Source organism: Lineus longissimus, chromosome 5 (assembly GCF_910592395.1).
Source record: "Lineus longissimus chromosome 5, tnLinLong1.2, whole genome shotgun sequence".
NCBI classification, from domain to species: domain Eukaryota; kingdom Metazoa; phylum Nemertea; class Pilidiophora; order Heteronemertea; family Lineidae; genus Lineus; species Lineus longissimus.
In genome coordinates this window covers 18,525,479-18,545,847 of record NC_088312.1, presented here as the reverse complement: position 1 = coordinate 18,545,847, position 20,369 = coordinate 18,525,479, and the positions used below count along the sequence as shown (strand labels likewise).

Sequence of the window (20,369 nt, the reverse complement as noted above, 5' to 3'; positions counted from 1 at the left end):
AGGGCATCAAAGTAAATAGTATTTGAAACAGGTTGGACCCCATTCATGAACATGGAAACGGCCTGCGTCTTAAGAACTACATTTCTCTGGGGAGGGAGACAAAACAGATCCCGTCCCCACTGTGTAGTGCCATCTGTATCCTTGTAAATATTGCGCTGAAAATTTCCTCATTATATCACCAAAGCCTCCTCTGTACGCTTGCATTGAGGTAAATAGTATTTCAAGCAGGCCATGCCCATTTATGTCCATGGAAACCGCCAGAGTTTTAGGTAGGCCTACTTTATTTCTCAGGGGGGGGCAAAACGGACCCGCTACTCAATAGGCGGCTAACAAGAAACTACGCATTTACTGTTGTTGCCGACGTATGTGTACACTGATCTTGGGATGTGCGTCGACCCCGTCCAGTGCCAGTTGGTGCGTTTTTCGCTGATTTGTGCAAAATTCAACATATCTCAAAAGTTCAATGGTTGACCCTCGATTTTTTTTGATTTTTGTAGCGTAAACAACTGTCTTTCAGGGGAGAATGGTCACTGTAAGAATTATTCAGGAAAAAATGCACAATATTTGGGGATTTTCGATGCCAATTGGGATGGTGAACAGAGCTAGGAGCCAATGTGACGCTTAATGATTTATTTAAAGAAATAAAATGCACGATTTGATATCCTGCTGTCACATCCTGTAAGACCGGACCTCGACACAAGGTGTGATGGCCTTTCACATCCTGGAAGACAGTTCTGGTTGCATCCTCCGGGACAGTCTATCCTTCTTATAAACAACGACTGCTCGCCTAAAATTCGTCTCAGGTGATTGATTTCTCAACTGCAGCTGCCCAGTGTGTACCTTATTGGAAATTCATCACCAGATTTACTGGGTGTCCCAAAAAACCCAACTGTAGTTAGTTTTTGTCTCATTTTTTCGATACAATCAGTAGTAGACAAGCAAATTGACCAAAGAAAATAAATTCAAAGGCAGCAGATTGGTTTAGTGTATACTTTATTTACAGTGATACTGTGCATTGACTTGCATGGCTAAAACCAGCATGCTGAATGAACATCATTAGGAAAACCACTGTCTGCCACTTATTTGTTCAAAAAGCATTCTCTTATCAGACATTGGGTGATATGAATAAAGACTAGGAAATGCTTTTTCTTAAAACTTCACGTACATTTACACTAGGCATTTCTGTACAAAATAGAAGTAAAAGCATTTACTAGTGTTTATTCATATCACCCATGGTCTCCACCCAAAATCATTACACAACAGAGCCATACCATTGATCATTGTGTCCTAATCTAGACCATTATCCGGCTGATAACCGGCCACTGATTTTCGTCTGTATATCCCTATCCGGCCGCCAGTATGTACCTAATCTCAAGCGACACCATCGCCATCTTGACTCAAGCAATGAAACTAAGGCCGGATCTCGGCCAGTTCGGGATCTATTGCTGAAATACTATTGAAATTTAGTAGGTGTCATGTACATGGGTGCTTTTGGAGGTCTTTTTGGGTGAAAATTGCTGAAATGCTACAGGGAAATACAGGGAAACACATAAAAAAGGGTTAAGTACTGAAGTAGACATTTGTTGTCCCCAGTTGGTTTTCCTGAAATGCTCCAGGAAAAATACAGGGAAACACATAAAAGAGGGTTAAGTATTGAAGTAGACATTTGTTGGTCCCAGTTGGTTTTCCTAACAATGACTTCATCACAAAAAATGATCCATCAACAATACAAACTTAACCCCATAAACAAGGAGTATTCATTTTAACAGCTGATATGCCTGTACTTTACCACAATCAAATATCCCCAAAATCCAAGAAATGTCTTCGTTGAGAAAACCTATCACATGATTAGAATAAACACACTTCTATTTGCACACAAAACAGATTAACATTAGATTTCCTTACAAAGTTCAAAGAAGCTGCTTGGTCTCAATAGGCATTGATGCAACAGCCTCAAAGGGATAACTCTAGCCGGACAAACCATTTTCCACATTGGGGAGTTCGGAGAAGTGCATGTAATGCAATGCATGGGAACTTGCCCCCCTTTTGGGTCATACCCATTCACTCGTGGCCAGGCCACGAGCGTCACCTGTTCAAGTGTGTGTTTTGGGCCGAGGGGGCAAGGCACAATGGGCCGTGGGGCCATCAGTTTCTCATAACTCCGATCAATTACACAAAACCACTCGTGGCCAGGCCACGAGCGTCACCTGGTCAAGTGTGTGTTTTGGGCCGAGGGGGCAAGGCACAATGGGCCGTGGGGCCATCAGTTTCTCACAACTCCGATCAATTAAACAAAACCTTTCAATGTGGCTTTGTATTTCACCTTTGTATAACACATTTATCATTATTTCAAGAATTCATATTATTCATTTTCATACCTGCAAAATGCATTTTTCAAACCCCTCAGTAATTTTGCAAGCAGTGATGGCACAGTGGGGCAAGCTGGTGGTGCACAGAATATTTTATTTTGAAAATTGCTCCCACCAAAACTTGGTTGAGCAGAATCCAATAAATCTTCTTGGGAAAATGTTGTGACATCTAGAGGTTTTGCATGAAGACCAAAAACCCGAAAATGGTCCACTGTGCCCTGCTCTCCCATGTAACAGGGACTGCCTTTCTTATCCCTTTGGCCAACCCTTTCAATGAAGAATTGATTTTAAAACCTGACCAAGAAAAGTGTGAATAAATCAATCCCCCCCCAAAATAAACAAGCCACCGAAAACCCCAAGTAATTCAGCTTCATTTGCTATTGCTCCAGTGGTGCCCTCTCCACTTCAAACTGTGCAGGCACCAGTGGATTTCCAGCATTCATTTCCAGAACTAGCACAACTCCTCATTAAAAGTTCATCATTTTCTTGAGAGCATCAAAGCACCTATGTTTATCTGGCACGTAGAATGGTTCAAAGACGTGAGCGAACGGGGTGTCGTATCCGCAGACACGAGCGATGGGAGCCTCCAGATTCAAGAAGCATTCATTCTGGAAAATATAAGTAAATCATTCAGTTGGAATCAAATAATCTATAAGCAAGACATAGCTCCTCATTCAAGAAAACTAATCTCACAATTCCTTGTCCAAGCAGACCAATGCTCAATATTTCAAGGATTGTTTTGAAAGTAAACGCACAATATTGGACAGCTAGAACACATTTTCTGGTCATCTGCACAAGAAATCACATTCTGCACTTGCGTTCTTCACTGAAATAGCACTGAATGAAAGGAAAATGGACACCCAAATTATGTCCTGATGTCACCCCAGAGAATCATTTACGGTGTTCCGAGAATCTCGTACTACTGAATTCCAAGTCCCTCCTTTCCGAGTCTTAGAAAAAACCTGCTACCTTACCCAATTCAGTTCTTATTTCGCTTTGGCATTTTAACCTTGGGATCTTTGGGAACACATGGTCGAAGTATATATAGGCTATAGTAAGTTAAAAACTTTTTATCCTTTTGCTTATGCTAGTCTCTTGCTTATTTTTGCTCTCTTGGCCGAGCTGTGGTGCTTGAATCCTGCCCACTGGACAGGCCAAGTATTTCTAGATCCAAATGCAAATAAATGCTTAGTACACAGCTGAATTAAAGCATTTTTTTGCATTAAATCTAACTGAATATCATTCGATTGAGATGTGAAGAAGAGAGACATGATATTCACCTGTATCGATGCTGCAATTTCACTACCAAAACCCTGGGTGATTGGTGCCTCGTGTGATATGAGCAACCGACCAGTCTTGCAAACCGACTGAAAATATATTTGCATGTGACTTTTACTACCATATACAGCAAGTGTAACTGATTTTCATATCCATGTAGGCTACAGATACATGGCCATATACATGCATGTGTTCATACAAACAATAAGCAGACTTTGAGATAATCGATTGGGTAGCACCCAATGCCTATATGCAAATGACATGACACATTGCATAGCTAAAGACACATTCAGTGGAATGAATTGTTAAACAAAGTTTAAGGAGCCAATCTTAAACCGTAACTGCCGACTTCAACATGTTCATAAATCTGTTCAAATATATCTATACTGGAATGATGAGAGAACGGTTCAAGATAGCCCCTGTCCTTCCCCCACAATTGAATTACAGTTCTTTATCAAATGTAGTGTAATGAAATTCTTGAAAAATGAGTTAACAAACTTCATGAGGAAATGACTGATAACTTGACAAACTAACCTCAGCTACCGTTTCCTGATCCCATGGCAATATCGTCCTCAGATCTATAACTTCACATGATACGCCTAACTTTTCCTGAGCCATATTTGCTACCTCTCGTAACACGTGCACTTGAGTACCCCAAGCGAGCATTGTCACATCAGTGCCTGAAAATATGGATGGGAAGCAATCAAAATATGCAAAGAATTGCCAAGGTGTTGAGTGAAATGGCAGCTTGACCCAAGTCGTGTTTTGTGAGACAACAAATACCATATACTTGATATATTTCAGGCATAATCCGCCATAAATCTGCATTTGACACATAATATAAGGCACAAAGGATCCCAAGTAAACAATCATCTCCATTGATTGTTAGGCCATGTGGCAATAGCCTGTCCTAAGACGAAAGATGGTGGTCGCCTCTCTTGTTATGGACAGCTGAAACTGACAAGATTAGAAGATATTTACCTTCAACAATAACTTCTGCCTTCCCTATAGGTAACATGTAGTCCCCCGTGGGTACCTGCTCCACCGCAGACCGATATAATATTTTTGGCTCAAAGAAAATGCAAGGATTTTCGTCTCGTATGCAGCTGAGTAGAAGACCTTTGGCTTGTATTGGCCCTCTTGGTATCACAACCTGTATGATGCAAATAGAAATAGAAATTGAATTTCACACAAAGAACTATGGAATTATGTGCAGACGAGGGAAGAGGCTGGGGTCCTTTGTGGCAAGAATGACAGAGGCTGCCTCATATATTGATGCAGCCTTCCTGGCACTGGCCATCAGTCCCTTTGTCTCTCCTTCCACCACTGCTCTAAACATAAGGCTCTCGTTTCTCTGGGAGATGCTGCCTCTAAAATGGGGCAGTGTCAGTGTGGTTCAATTCGTCACTGACCACACAAAGCTTTTACCAACACAATAAAGCTATCCATATTAAAGTGTATACTATGGTGCTGAAGGGCTGAAAAGTGGCGATTCCACTGCAGAAATCAGCTGATAAATCCTGCACCACGAAAGTGTTAAGATTACAAAAAGGACAGCCTGGCTAACTCCTTAGTCAGTGGCATGAGGTAATATAACTATCATACTAGTTATGTAACCAAGTTCTGTAAAATGGTACCTTTATTCCTGGCACATGAGCAAAAACGGCCTCGGGACTTTGTGAATGATATAACGCTCCATGACCGACAGCACTGCAAGGTGTTCGGATAGTCAGACGTCCACAGTCGAAGAGGTTTCCACAACGATAGCGGAACTTTGACGCCTCATTAACGATCTAAAGACGAAAAAGAAGATTTTTTTCAAAAGCCGCTATTCCTCGGTAGGAGTGCAGCAGCAGCACTGCCAGGCTCTTCAGTGTTGAATTAATTTCAAATATTTGCTCATGAAGTATCACTAGACTGATTTGTCTATGATGCATCTATCTTGAGAACAGCCCAGCCAATCTGAAGCTTTTTTCTCTTCATCCATCAGCTTCTTCTTCTTCTTCTGAATCCAGCATCCTATCTAGGTTTCACTATTCAATTCAAGTAATTCGAACAGTTTACTTTATATTGAAATGTTTTTAAATGCTTGCAGGCACATGTAGTACAAACACAAAATTCTTTTCTGAAGCATACCTGGTCATAAGCTGGGTAAATGTAATCAGCAAACTGGATTTCTGCTATAGCTGTTGCCCCCGCCACTGCCACTCCGACACCAAAGCCGACAATGCCTTGCTCACTCAGTGGAGAGTTGAAGACCCTGTCTTTACCTGAACGAGACAACAGATCTATCTTTGACACAGATGAGAGATAAAGCGGAGATCTGAGATCCAGGACAAATTGCGTATGCATGCCAAAAACACTGGCTTTGAGAGTTGAGATAATGGACTTGATCCTGAGGTCACAGGTTGAAGGGACTTTACCAATTCAGGACCATAATCAGTGTCCCGTAATCAAGAGGGTAACCTGTCAACCGAGGTGACCCACCAAGGTAGGTTCAACTGTATGTCTATCTGTCAAACCATACCTACCATATTTATCCTTCAAGCCAACAGTACAACGGAACACACCACCAAACGCTACATCCTCACCAAATATGACTGGAAGGAAAAGTATAGAGGTACAGAGGATCATCAGGGCAACAGAATATGAATGTCATTTGGTCTTTGTAGCCCAACATGTGTTTTTGCTAGCCTAAATATAACCTGATTCATTAAAGCAGGTGCAAAGTTATCCATCCTTGTGGCTTTATTCTTACCTGCAGTGGGATCTGTGCCAAGAGAGACATCCATAGCACTGTTAACAGCTTGGAAGAGATTCATTCTTGAAGTTTCACCTGAAAAATGAAATGAAAACTGTAAATTGGTGGCAAAAGAATCAACCCAGGCTTCTTCTTCTTTCGAGTCCTGGATCACAGTTTTTTAAAGACTTTGACGTTGTAACAGGGCTGCACCATTTGGTGTTGCCCCCAACTGGATCTCCAGACAACGGAGACATAATTGCCTGATCCTCTGAAAGTCCAAAGAGAGGCTCGTTCTCCGAGACCTCTACCCCTGTTTGTTACATGAGACTGTCACTGCATCAATTGACCTTTTCGAAGAAGTTTGTTTGGGCGCTGACCAGTCAATGAGTCATGCATGCGTTTCACATGGATCTAAGAGTCACAGTGGCTTATGGCATTGTCCGAAGTTGGCTTAGGCCTTCTGATGTGTTCCGAGTGTGCGCATTTGATTTGTTATGGCTCTGATTCGTCTTCTTCAAAAATGGAAAAGGCCTACCGCCAGTACTGGTATGCCTATGCCTATGGCTACATAGTCATAGAAGCGGTCATCCTAAATTGCGTCCAACGCGAAATAATAGGGTGTATATGGTTAAAACAACTTTCAGTTTCACTTCCCGGCACCGGGACCCAGTGCAGTGGACGCTATTTTGATGACCCTTATGTACTGCAACAAAAATCTGTGTACATGAGTATGACAACATGGTTATTGGTACGGTACGTGCAGTACGCCAGTACACGCATGCATGGTGATACAGCATCCTGAACATTTTGGCAAGTTATTGGAAAATGACAGTTCAAAACTAACCAGACATAGGTGGGGCTGATTCTGGGACATAAGTAAATGCCGACGAATGTCGCACTGGTTGACATAAATGTGCTTTTTGAAGGTATTTTCCATATTTTTGTCTGCCAAAAAATCGAAGAAAATTTTTGGAAGCCATCTTGGAAGGAAATCCCGTGGCCAAATGAAACGAGTGATTCGATTGGCCACTATTATAGAGGGGTTCCCCAATTTTCTACGGTGCCCGATAAGTAACCACTAAAACATTTATACTCTGATGAAATATCCAGTTACTCATGATTCCTTCCAGCATTTTATCATATTTTAACCCAAACTATCAGCAGAAAATCAGTCCCTGTATATTTTTTGTTGGAATCTTATTGTAAAATTCATCCATTTGCGAGTCGAAATTTATCATCATATAGCACCAGCACCGTAGATTTAAAGTTCATTGGGAAACCCCTCTTCAGCTGGAACTTTTGAGGTGGACCAAAAAGTTGTTCTAACTTGTGATAAAAGAATGAACAGAGTTTTTTGGTATCTGTTGATGACTGATGTTTGAACCCTTCTACTGAGACGAGCTTGAAGGGAATGTACTGACGGGTAAAGTGGTTGCAAGATAAAACGTTTTGCTTGTTCGTTTTCATTTCAAAACTAATTACTAAGTCCATTGATTTCATTTTGTTTTCATTTCCTGATTCAGTGCTTGAGATTTTTCAATCAATGACGGATAACAGTGAGAGTTTGTGTGCATCATCATGTGTTTAAAAGAGGAATGCCTCAAGATGATGTTTGGCCGGCACTAAGTAGGCTACAATATGTTCCTGCATGGCGCGGCCCTACTGTAAAACCATAGGCCTACTGGCAGATAGAGTATGCTTGAGTATCATATCTCATTATTTGATTCGAGAAAGAGAATATTTTTCAAACAAAATCCTAAAGCTGCTACCCGGTGCTTTGAAATAGTATAGGTCATTCCAAATTGTTAACAGGAATTAGCACTTTCTTTTGTTTTGTGAAACGCCCTGTTTTTTCCATTTCTTCTTAAAAACAGTTATTGATTCTGGTGTTCATAACATTCATCATTTAGCAGATTGACATCAAGATGGCGAGTGTACAGTCCTTCAGCCTGGACGATGATCCGGTCGAGAAAAAGTTCTACCGCCCCTCAAAATACAACAACGAAAATGTCCTCATTAAATTCTTAGAAGAGGTCGATAATTTCAAATATCTGAACCAGCCGAATGCCCGAGGGTTCACTGCACTCCACTTGGCAGCAATTCATGGCAGTTATGAGTGTCTCAAGATTCTATTGGATCAACGAGGTAATATAATGATCAAATTCATTTGATTTTATGTTTCTCCTCCCCGCCCTCACCTGATTTTCAGCCTGCACCAAAACACTTCATTACTTTTTGAAATTTTAAAGTTTTAGGTGTTTTACATGTATAGTCAGTTATTGACAATGTTTGAGATTATCATCTAACTTCACACTTTAAACCTGGTCTATCCTTGTAACTACATTGTATTCTGTTGAACTCGGACATGTCAGATGAGCTGCAGCTCAATCAGCGCTACAACCTGAGCATTTTCATCCAAAAGTCAAACCCATGACCTCCTGATTTATGAACCCGGTGTAACATCTGTGGTTGTTCCCCATGTTTCAGTGTTTCCAAACAATAGGCAGCTAGAGAGACCATGACTTTTCAATAGGGGGGATACACAGAAATACTCGTCAATCTATTTTTGAGCGTTCCCAAACAATGAGGGGAAACACTCAAAAACAGAAACACTCAAAAACATTACACCGGCACTCCAGCCACTATGACTAATAGGACACCATTAATGTTTTATTGCTTTTCAGCTTTTTTCTTCCTGCTTTGAATCAAAGTAGTAATCTCAGCTTATCATTCCATCTAAGAAATAGAACAAGGTTCATTTTAAAATTCCGTGCTTTAAAAAATGAAGACAAAGAAGTGTTTGGACATCTCTTTCAGTTTGTGATTGAGGAAGTTCATTTAAACTTCCCTAGCAGACTCCTCTATGAGCCAGATGCCCTCTTTATGTTAAGGACACAATTCTTTTCTCCTAAATTGGTCCTTTCCATTCTTTTTGACCTGAGTATTTAGGACACCTTTCTATTACGGACAGCAAGTGTCTTTCCCAAAGGTGTCCTTAAAAGGGAGGTTCCAGTATACTTAAAAAATCATTACATGTACTTGACATTCGACAATCACCAATTTAGTTATTTTTACTACGTTCAGCTAGTCTAAATAAAGACTTGAGGCACGACTGGATCTCTTTAACGGGTCATCAAGTTGGATAAATCAATGCAAATAAGGTCTTTTTCATACAGCAGAGGTTTGATGCTTTTGATCATGCCATGCATAGACAGAGTGTTCTTTCTAATGCAAATTGTCAGCACTCTATGTTTTCAAATCTATTTCACTACCCTTTATTGATTTGATTTCAGCTGATCCGAATAAGAAAGAGAAATGTAGTGGAAAGGTAAGAATTGATTAAGAAAGATTAATTGACCCTGTTCGTTAAAATACCCTACAAATCATGCAGTACGTTTTAAACTCTATTTACAAAATGTAAGGTCAAGTGGTACAATTAAAAAACCTGGACATATATGTGAATACCAAGATTGGTTGAGTGACCCACACATGCCCCTTCTCTCGGATATCTTACTTTTTTTACTATAGTCTTGTCCAAGATGTTGAGAAATCTTGAAAATCAATTTGAAAATGAGGGCGATTTTCAAGATTTCTGAACATCTTGAACCAAACTATAGACTTATTCAGGCCTCTTCAATGCCAAACGGTGCACGAGGCATAAGGCATCCCTGTGAACATCACTAAATGGAATCATAACACCTTTTACAGACGCCTCTCCATTTTGCCGTTGAGAAGGAAAACGAGAAAATCGTCAAGACGTTATTGAACTACGGCGCCGACCCCAATGCCACAGATGAGGATCAGGTCACCCCGCTCGATATCGCTGAAAAAAACGAGTTGGCAGAAATCGTAACACTACTCCATGATCAACAGGGAGCAAGAAATAGGGAACTCAAAGCCTTAAGAGCCAGTAAGTGCCAGGTGGTCCTATGGTCATGCCAGTTTTCATCATGTTTCACGGTCACATATTTTCATGATTTGTGAAAAACTTTCAAAAAAGGCATGCAGGCGTTTCCGTGTCAACAGTTGCTTGATCATTTGAGAAAATGTGTTTTGACAAAATTTCCATGAAGTTGATAATTAAAAAAACACCAAGAACAGTTCTGTTCCCCAATCCATTCATATGTGGTCCGAGTCACACTTACGTGGATTTTTGATAATACATTGGATGAAAATCTTTTGACATAAAATTCATGTTTACTGCCGTGCCCAACATAAAATCTACTATTAGGTGGCCTTCTGACTGTGTTTCTCTCCTCATCTGCCAGGTTTCAGTGATGCCGTTCAGTCAAATGATATCGAGGCAGCCAGGGAGTTCGCCCAGCAGATTTCCGAATCCGTCGCGGAGACCATTCATTCATTCTGTAATGGTGTGCCATCATTACTTTATCGGTAGGTAATAAGACGAGGACGAAATTCTTCAAAATAGAGAGTACTACTCCTAGTTGCTTTTGGGCTGTTACTGGAGAAAGCTCTGGCAAAAGTCCATTTGAACGCAAGAATGATATTGCCTTTTTTTAAAAGTGGTCATCGCCAAAATTTGGCCATCACAAAGCTTTCAGATGCTAATTATAAGAGAAATGCGACATAATTTACAATAGCATTTTTTACACTAATGATAGATAGAAACTATATCATCTTGGAGCACATTGTAGTGAAGAATTTACCCTCTGTGTTGGCCCTTCAGATTGCCATCTCACGAACATACTTCCAAAATTAAATCATATAGAACCTCTCTACCACTCTGTTAAGGACACCCTCGGGACTGACAAGCTGTACTTATTCGAGAGTCGTCCTGATTAGAGAGGTCAAATTGAATGGAAACAACCAATTTGGGACCAAAACTAGTGTCCTCAATCAAGAAGGTGACCTTAATAGAGAAGATGTCCTTAATAGAGAGGTGTCCGCTATGTGAGGTCCACTGTATGTAACATTTGGCCTGTCTTTCACGATATCGTGTGATGATCATTAGATATTCATGAAGAAAGTCTATCATTTTTCAGCTCCTGTGAAGCAGGTAATTTCGATATGGCGTGTCTGCTCCTGAGTTACCCGGGAGTTGACCCATGCGTGGTGGACCCTCTGACAAAATGGACGGCACTGCATGCAGCGTGTCAGTCCAGGGTCCAAGATGAGAAGAATTTGGTCAAGATTCTGATTGAGGTAAGTTTGTATTAACTTGTTAGTCATATTCACTCAAATTGAGTACGCACTCTATGCCTTGCAAACCCTGTGTCTCTGATAGATCCCAAAAAGATTCCACAGCCCGGTCTCCACAGAAATCAATCGAGTGTTTCAAGGAGCAACCACAAGGCTCTCACTTGAACATGACCACGTAGGGGAATTAAGCAGTGACTCGGCCGGGGGTCGAACCCACGACCTCTTGAGTATGAGGCCGACTCTCTTCCACAGCGCTACTGCTGTAGACGTCTCCGGATGCTGGCATTCGAACATTCTGATCTGGGTACGATCGATTTGTTTTTATCAGGCTACATATTATGTATCATCTGTTTTCAGAAAACACCTGTGACTGTTACCATGGAAACAGCTGACGGTCAGCTCCCTCTACACATTGCTGCAGAAAAAGGACCGCCAGAGGCTGTCAGTACGATACTGAACTATCCATATGATGACGGCAATAAGGAGAGCTACAAGGATAGAGATGGATTCAAATTCTTTTTCCCATTCGACCTGAATAAAACAGATCAGTCTGGGAAGACGGCATTGTTCTCTGCCTGCGTCGCAGGATGTAGTAAAACTGTTGAGATCATGATTAACTTTCGAGTTAATGCGTCGCGATTTGAATATGCATGCGATTATGATGATGAGTTGGAACAAAACGAGACAGGACTACCTCACAATCGGTCGTTCTACCAAAACACCCAGGAAATTTGTCCATTTGATGCGAACTGCTGCGGAAAAAGTCCACTCTCTGATATCATACAGGAACATGCAAAAGCTGACCAGGAAATGAAGAAGGCGTACCTCGCGATTGCTGAGATGATTCTGAAGCAGGGTGTAGATCCAAATGCGGAGATCATCGTGGAAGACTTGAGTCGAAGTCCCCTCATGCTGGCATTCGAACATTCTGATCTGGGCATGATCGATTTGTTGATGAAGTACGGGGCATGTGACGTAGGTCAACAGGTTCTGAGAAATGCGGCTTTCAACGAGCATTACAGAGTGATCAGCATCTTGTTGAAGTACAGCACCTTTCCCGATCAGCGTAATAAAATCAATCAGGTTCGGATGCGTGCTGATGGTGAAATTGGCGAGGACATCCATTCGACTGATTCAGGTTTCCGTACGAAATTCCCGACGAAGGCTGTCAGTATAAATTGGCAAGGTCTGATTCCAAACATGGACAAGATTCAGGAGGAATGGTGGACGGACGCGTGCCTTCATCATAATGAGCATCTACGCTTTCGCAAAGACTTTGTTCATTTCTCCATCACGCAGATTGACATCTCGAACAATTCGCTGAAAGAACTCCCACACGAGATCTTCCACCTGCCGTCACTGCGGTTCCTAAACGCATGCAGGAACAACATTGAGGCATTACCTGACCACCTTAATGCCTACCCAGAGGTCTTAGAAGAACTTCAAATACAAAGGAACGAAATTCCAACCCTTCCAATTTGGTTGTTTCATCAGAGCGTTGCAAAGTTGGCGCGATTGAATGCATCTTCGAACAAAATATGTGAATTGCCAAAGGAAATTTGGACCGCACCAAAACTGACTGAGCTGATTCTCGTGAACAATAAAATATCTGAATTGCCTTTCCAGTCGTTCAAAAGCTGCATTGGACCCAGCTCGAAAATAGCCTCCATTGGACATGCTAATAGTAAAGCTAGTGGCCTTGGCAGGAGACTTCAGATGCAAGTCTCCGCTGAAGGTGAAGATGAGGTCGATGCAGTTTCGTCACCACTGGCCTCAATGATACAAAACTGCACCGAAAGTCAATTTAGTTCGTACACTATCTGGGAAGGAAAGATCCCGAATCTACAAGACTCGCTCGAAGGACCTATTGGTGATGAGGAATTTGTCGAGTCAAGGCTCAAGGAATTGAATTTAGCTAATAACTGTTTCAAAGTTGTACCACAGAACTTGCCGTGTATTGTGCCGAAATTATCCAAGTTGAACCTGTCAGGGAATCAGATTATGGAGATTGGCCGCCCAAAAGATTACCCAAAGTCTCTAAGGGTGCTGAATCTGTCCGGGAATACGATTACGGGACTGACCAAGAATGGTGATACCGATGCAGAGGTCGAGTATATCTCTCGTAATCAGCTTCAAGCAGGAGGGTGAGTTTCAGATTTTTGTTTCTAACACATCTCCGAGTGTCTGGATTTCAAAATTTCTTGACCCCAAGACCCCGTAGAAGTGTGCCTATTGTCATGATTAGTAATGACCCTTGGTCATCTCTTGGTGAACCCCTTCCTTTTAAATTCTTAGATTTGTCCTCCCTCAATAGCATCAATGGCAACACCAATTTCAAAAGTTGCATAATTTGCTTTGAGGCAAACTTTTCTGTATGAGGAAGGGAAAAAAATTAAAATATTCTCTGGCTATTGACTTTTGTGACACACTCGGTGGCATTGACATCATGCAATGCATTGCATCATCCATCTACCTGCGTCGTGTCATGATGCTGTCACAAAACCGGTCAAAGAATGTCCGCAGAAAATGTCAATTCTGAACTCATTTTCTCACTACAGGAGAACTGGCTCTACCAGAAAAAAACATGGCAACACTTTTTCCGGCTTGGGTGCGAAAGAGGGCAATCTCTCCATACCGACGTGCTTCCATCGACAGCACCACCGCTTCGACAGCCTACACACGCTATACCTCGCAAACAACATGCTCATCGAGCTGAACCTGACCTTCAAGAGAAGGAAGGAATCAGATATTTCCATTCCTGATACGGGTGTTGAGAGTCTGCCAAAAGGGGGAGCGGTTACTGTACCCAGGCGTGGGTCGACGCCATTACCGGCTAATAGTAGTCAGACGTTACCATCGGTAAGTGTAATCAGGACTTAATAAAGACTGAATCTTGTGCCCTACTGTTTGGGCCAGCTCGTTGATCGGTGTTTGACCGGTACTCCACATTTAAATTTTTAGCCATCTGGGATCCACACTCGAATGTCTGACATCCACCCATTTTCTAACAACAAGTGCTACTATATACCCAAGAATATGATGTCACTTCTTGCATAAGAACTGATAATGTCACTTCAATGCATCACTAAAAGTATTGTTAACATACTGAAAGGTTTAGGGTTTAGGCCAGGGTTGAAGTGTAAAGTTGTCGGCTGATAAATTATATTGTGGTTGATATCGGACTATAAACCCAAAACTTTAACGTTAACTTTAACTTTTAGGATTGTAACGTAATGTGCTTGACACTTTTAGGATTGTAATGTAATGTGCTTGACACTTTTAGGATTCTGAAAGGTTAAGGCCAGGGTTGAAGTGTAAAGTTGTCGGCTGATAAATTATATTGTGGTTGGTATCGGACTATAAACCCAAAACTTTAACGTTAACTTTAACTTTTAGGATTGTAATGTAATGTACTTGACTCTTTTAGGATTGTAATGTAATGTGCTTGACACTTTCAGGATTGTAATGTAATGTGCTTGACACTTTTAGGAATGTAATGTTATGTGCTTGACACTTTCAGGATTCTGGCAAGCGAATTTCTGGTGAAGTATTTCCACAAAGTTACACAGATGAAAAGAATGAGAAGCGTCAGTTGTTGATTTTTCCGATCCTGTCCACGCTGGATGTGTCCAACAATAAGCTTCATGCGATTCCGGATGAGATCGCAGAGATGGAGCATCTCACACAGCTGATACTTAAAAAGAATGATATCAAAACGGTAAGTTACGACGACTTCTTCTTTTTCGGTGTTCTTTCTGAAGGGGCGGATAGACTAGCTAAGGAAGGGAACGAAATGTGCCAGGAAAATCATGTAAAGGGAAGCCAGGGCAGTCCGGCACCATACCCACAGAGCCACCTGGCAGCACCGAGTGGGAGGCTATGAATACTGTTTGGATCCCCTTCAGAACCTGGACTGTGAGGAAAGCACCATCATCCATTTACTGTCTTCACACAGGATACCGTGAATAGCATTCTGCAAAGATGACGTCACTGCAGCTGCTGCCCTCTATTTCCCCATCGCTGAATTACAGGCAATGTCGGACAAACATGCGGTTTCGTAATGGATTCAGGCTTTCTAACGAGGGCAGTTAGTTTCAATCTAGCACATGTCCGAGTGTTGGAAATACTACATAATTGTTCTGAATATTTCTCTCTCTGACTCTATGGTATCATTCATGCTAAAAACAATGCAGGGTCAAAGATAATTGACTTTGAAATAAGCTCAAATGCGTAGAAATAAGTGTCGATGTCCGATTGTCACGTGACTAAAAACGTCATCAATATCTTATTCAAATGACCTTGTGAGCTATGAATAGTAACTTCGCGGAATGCTATTGCACAAGTATGACCCAGATTCTGCCTAATGTTAGAAAATGTAGGTCAGGGTTTGTATCATATCCATGGCAATGTCCTACAGGTGACAGCTGGCATTTGAGATTTTAACCAGATTTCTCCGAGCCATATTTGCCTTGCTGTTTACTGTGATGGATATTGATTGTTGCGTTGCAGCTTCCCAGTGCCCTTGGCAACTTGAACAAATTGTGGAACTTCGACCTGAGCGGATGTCCATTGGAGGGTCACTTGCAGACCCTTAAAGCGCAGAATGCCAGCACGCTGGATATATTAGGATATTTGAAGTCTCAGCAGGACAAGTAAGTCATTTTTCATCAGTCGTTGGGAGATTGCATGAATGAGACAGCTAATGCTTAGCTTAGAACATGAATGGCCTGGTTCAACTATACTAGAGCAAGCAGTTTCCCACTGCAGGCATGACTGCAGCAAAACTACGCTTGGTCCCAGTGGTTATTTGGTGATTGTAAATCCCAACTTGTGCAGTTGGTGTCTTTTAGTGATATAAGTACAGTGGAACCTCCATTAGTGGACACCTCTCTAATAAGGAGACCCTCTCTCTTAAGGACACTAGTTTTGGTCCTAATATGGTTATTTCAACTCAATTTGACCTCTCTGATCAGGACACCTTTCTATTAAGGACAATTCCTCAGCACTTTTTATGCACAGTATTTCTTGACATATGCATGAAAGTTTCAAAGGTGAATAAAATATATGATTGGCGTAAAAAAATCCCTATGACTTCATAAATGAGTGGTCTTGTAATACATTGTGTACATTTTAAGCATTGTGGTTCCGTGATAGTGTACCATGGGATATGAAGAAGCTGTGGTACGTGACATAGTTGACAGTAACGACCTGGTGTTAGTTCTAGAAGTTCTCATCTCGTTTTCAGAATGGTTGAGTACAATCGCTTGAAGCTGATGGTGGTGGGAGTGGAGAACATCGGCAAGTCGATGATGCTGAGGAATCTTAGGAAGCATGAAAACAACCCAAGTGTCGAGCAGAAGGTATGGTGCCAAACCTGCTTCCTTTGGTCCTGCCACCTAGGAGACAAATTATAAACTAAACTCTTTCAGTTAAGAGCAGTTGAAATGATTTTCTGGTTTCTAGTGTCAAAGTATCTGACTTTGGGGTAAATATTTTTGCTGGAACCTTTGTTCATGTAAAGCAAACACCTTACTTCATGTATCTCGATAAGAGCATTTTTACTCTGCCCCAAAAATTTTGTCTTGAATTAAAAAACTAGTTCCTTATTGGGTTGGACCCATGGCCTACTTCTGTGTTCTACATCACTGTATTCCTCACCCGGTAATGTGTCACACCCAAAGGCCCGATCAATTTTAGCTCCTAAATATGATTCCAAATATGCCTTCATAATGCACAACTCAACATTAAGAAAAAAGTCCTTGAAAATCCTTGTAATTTCTCATTAACAGAAAGGTATGTGTCTCTGTTCAACATGTCTGCATCGAATTACGTTGAAATGAGCTCTCCGTTACTTTCTCAGACGCGTTCACAGAGACTAGGCCAGCCCGATCTCCGCTCCAAGAAGGACAAGTACTTGCCAACAGAGGGCGTCGACATCCAAGAGCTTACCATGACCAAGAACAAGCAGAAGGTGATATTCAAGACATGGGATTTTGGTGGAAAAGTAAGCCTGTAAAAATGGTTTGAAGTAAACATCGATCTTTGTTCTCCTCTAACATTTAGGTTACTCAGCAATTTGCATATTATGAATAAGAGGAAGGATGCAGATATTTCTAGTGCACTCAGATGTAGGGTGTGACGTACCTTACTTAGGGTACTTAGTTAGGGATCACGTCCAAAGTCCGCACGCGAATATTCGCTGCGCGAATCGGGGCGAAAATTCGCCTGGTCGAATATCGCCACACTCATTTGCCTCCAAATCGCTCCCTGCTTCGGCGATTCTATTAATTATGATCAGGCGAAAATTCAGACTGAATAAAAATCGCAGGCGAAAATAATAATCGCGCCTAATTCGCACTCACCAACCATCGGAACGAAGCGAATATTAAAGGCCTACATGTGTTGTAGTATGCGTATTCCGACATCAGCTGATAGCAGACCGAACAAAAACACAAACTGGAATTCCCGGTCAACCTGATTGCAGTAATCATAACACAAATTTGGCACAGAGGTTTGAGGTTCTTAGTATTATGGTATGCATTCCGAAAGATTGTTGCTGGAATGTACTGAATCATACAGCTAATCATAGTTAGGCTTATGTTTCCGAGTCTCAGCCAACCAATCAAGATCGTTGTAGTATCCGGTCATCCTAAACAGCGCCCACCAGCGTTCACTAGGTTTAAAGTCGGGTATGAAATCATCAAAATAAAATTTTGTGGCCAAAACGTAATACGTACACCATAGAAAATACATTTCCTGAAAATTTCATGCTTATTTCGTTTATGACCATTAGATTTTACTTTGATGGCTTTAAGGTATGAATGTGTTTAAACCTGGTGAACTGTTTAGTATGACCCGATTTGTTTACATGACTGCAATTTTCCGCCAATAAAACAAGACGAAAGTCGTTGCAAAATCGTTCCGAATATCGGACAAGCATGCAAGAGCCACCAATTTCGTAAAATCGCTCCATTATCGCCTGGAGCGATTTTTGGGGCGAAATCGAAGAATTGGCGCGATTGTGGGCGAATTTCGCATCTGACATTTCGGCGATTTCATATTGATATTATCGCCTCACATTCGCCGGTCGATTTTCGGACAGATTTCGCAGGCGAAATACTGTAGGGTGAATTTCGCCGGCGAATATCGCGTGCGCACTTTGGACGTGATCCCTTACCTACCACATGAGGGGCATTGATACGTACCAATGTACTTTTCAAAGACCAGCAGCCGGTCAGTCTATTCAGTCAGTCGGCCTACAGTCAAGATGTCAGTTTACATTTTCAAGTGCCATTTCTTCCTTTGAAATTTTGTTCTGGAAATGAGTACTTGTATGCACCTAATTTTATCCGTCAAAGGGACAACTTGAAGATATGTTGCTTTGGGTTCGCTGCAGGACCCTGAATTTTCCTAACAGGATACTTGAAAAATCATTGAACTGCAATAAACAATGGACTAGAACGGCATACCCCAAACTTCCTTGCCACTGACAAAGTCATTATAAATCAGCATCAGGGTGATACCACAAGTGGCGGTGCATGGTGGCAAGCCAGGGTATTGTCCTCCTGGCCAGGTAAATCCCACACCCAAGTTGTCCCTTTAAGACTGCGAACTATTTTTTTGTTTGTTTTGCAGCGAGAGTACTACGCCACCCATCAGTATTTCCTTTCTAAACGAGCTCTTTACCTGGTTGTGTGGAACATGGAACATGGCGATAATGGCATCAAGGGGTTGCATCAGTGGCTCGTCAATATACAAGCGAGGGTCCCAGACTCGAACGTCATCATTGTCGGCACCCACCTTGACCACATGAAGACATCAACGTACCCTAAAGAATGTGTGCAGGACTTGTGTAATAAGATCGAGACCCAGTTCATCAAGATCAGTGAGAGCCCTACCCATGGTTTGCCAAGAGTCCTCGAACACATCGAGATTAGTAACACCAAGCGATTTGGAAACAATATTGACAAGCTTGCTGACTTGATATTTAAAGTTGCTACCGGGCTTGATGGTAAGTTGGTTTAAACAGAATATTATTCGTCAGTTATTTTCATGTGATATTCTGCAAGCTTTGCCATGTCATATTTCAATATCCACGTGATATTCTGCAAGCTATGCCATGTCACATTTCAATATTCACGTGATATTCTGCAAGCTTTGCCATGTCACATTTCAATATCCACGCGATATTCTGCAAGCTTTGCCATGTTATATTTCAATATTCATGTGATATTCTGCAAGCTTTGCTATCTCACATTTCAATATTCACGTGATATTCTGCAAACTTTGCCATGTCACATTTCAATATCCACATGATATTCTGCAAGCTTTGCCATGTTATATTTCAATATCCACGTGATATTCTGCAAGCTTTGCCATGTTATATTTCAATATTCATGTGATATTCTGCAAGCTTTGCTATCTCACATTTTAATATTCACGTGATATTCTGCAAGCTTTGCCATGTGATATTTCAATATTCATGTGATATTCTGCAAGCTTTGCCATGTCATATTTCAATATCCACGTGATATTCTGCAAGCTTTGCCATGTCACATTTCAATATTCACGTGATATTCTGCAAGCTTTGCCATGTCACATTTCAATATCCACGTGATATTCTGCAAGCTTTGCCATGTCACATTTCAATATTCACGTGATAATCTGCAAGCTTTGCCATGTCACATTTCAATATCCACGTGATATTCTGCAAGCTTTGCTATGTTATATTTCAATATTCATGTGATATTCTGCAAGCTTTGCTATCTCACATTTCAATATCCACGTGATTTTTTCTGCGAGCTTTTCCATGTCAAAAT

At 41.4% G+C, this 20,369-nt stretch overlaps 2 protein-coding genes across 3 annotated transcripts in view; one reads left to right on the top strand and one right to left on the bottom strand.

Annotated features, from left to right (window-relative positions):
- Window positions 1-976: 976 nt before the first annotated feature.
- LOC135488404 (2-oxoisovalerate dehydrogenase subunit beta, mitochondrial-like) lies at window positions 977-7,377 on the bottom strand. Its single transcript, XM_064773004.1, has 9 exons — window positions 7,235-7,377; window positions 6,406-6,483; window positions 6,179-6,247; window positions 5,784-5,917; window positions 5,285-5,440; window positions 4,629-4,800; window positions 4,182-4,327; window positions 3,650-3,736; window positions 977-2,977 (listed from the first exon to the last, which is right to left on the bottom strand). Exons 1-9 carry the CDS (start codon window positions 7,368-7,370, stop codon window positions 2,837-2,839), a joined length of 1,119 nt encoding a protein of 372 aa, XP_064629074.1. The 5' UTR covers window positions 7,371-7,377; the 3' UTR covers window positions 977-2,836.
- Window positions 7,378-7,686: 309 nt separating this feature from the next.
- Window positions 7,687-20,369, top strand: part of LOC135487539 (leucine-rich repeat serine/threonine-protein kinase 1-like) — a 29,370-nt gene continuing 16,687 nt past the window's right edge. The window contains exons 1-13 of one of the 2 annotated variants that reach the window (XM_064771317.1): window positions 7,687-7,813; window positions 8,304-8,535; window positions 9,684-9,718; window positions 10,099-10,300; window positions 10,659-10,782; window positions 11,394-11,553; window positions 11,908-13,694; window positions 14,109-14,409; window positions 15,071-15,268; window positions 16,060-16,202; window positions 16,796-16,910; window positions 17,411-17,554; window positions 19,186-19,561. In XM_064771317.1, the coding sequence (XP_064627387.1) occupies window positions 8,316-8,535; window positions 9,684-9,718; window positions 10,099-10,300; window positions 10,659-10,782; window positions 11,394-11,553; window positions 11,908-13,694; window positions 14,109-14,409; window positions 15,071-15,268; window positions 16,060-16,202; window positions 16,796-16,910; window positions 17,411-17,554; window positions 19,186-19,561 (3,805 nt within the window). In that variant the 5' untranslated portion in view covers window positions 7,687-7,813; window positions 8,304-8,315. Of the gene's footprint in view, window positions 7,814-8,300; window positions 8,536-9,683; window positions 9,719-10,098; window positions 10,301-10,658; window positions 10,783-11,393; window positions 11,554-11,907; window positions 13,695-14,108; window positions 14,410-15,070; window positions 15,269-16,059; window positions 16,203-16,795; window positions 16,911-17,410; window positions 17,555-19,185; window positions 19,562-20,369 lie in introns of both variants that reach the window. The other variant, XM_064771318.1, reaches the window with a different exon arrangement.

Bases quoted from the DNA above. Each gene is read 5' to 3' on its own strand.
- LOC135488404 (XM_064773004.1), bottom strand. From the start codon at position 7,370: ATGGCTTCCAAAAATTTTCTTCGATTTTTTGGCAGACAAAAATATGGA. The intron at 6,248-6,405 runs GTAAGAATAAAG...TTTTCCTTCCAG, and splicing joins TGGCACAGATCCCACTGCAG to TCATATTTGGTGAGGATGTA. The intron at 4,328-4,628 runs GTAAATATCTTC...CCATATTTTCAG, and splicing joins GGCAGAAGTTATTGTTGAAG to GCACTGATGTGACAATGCTC.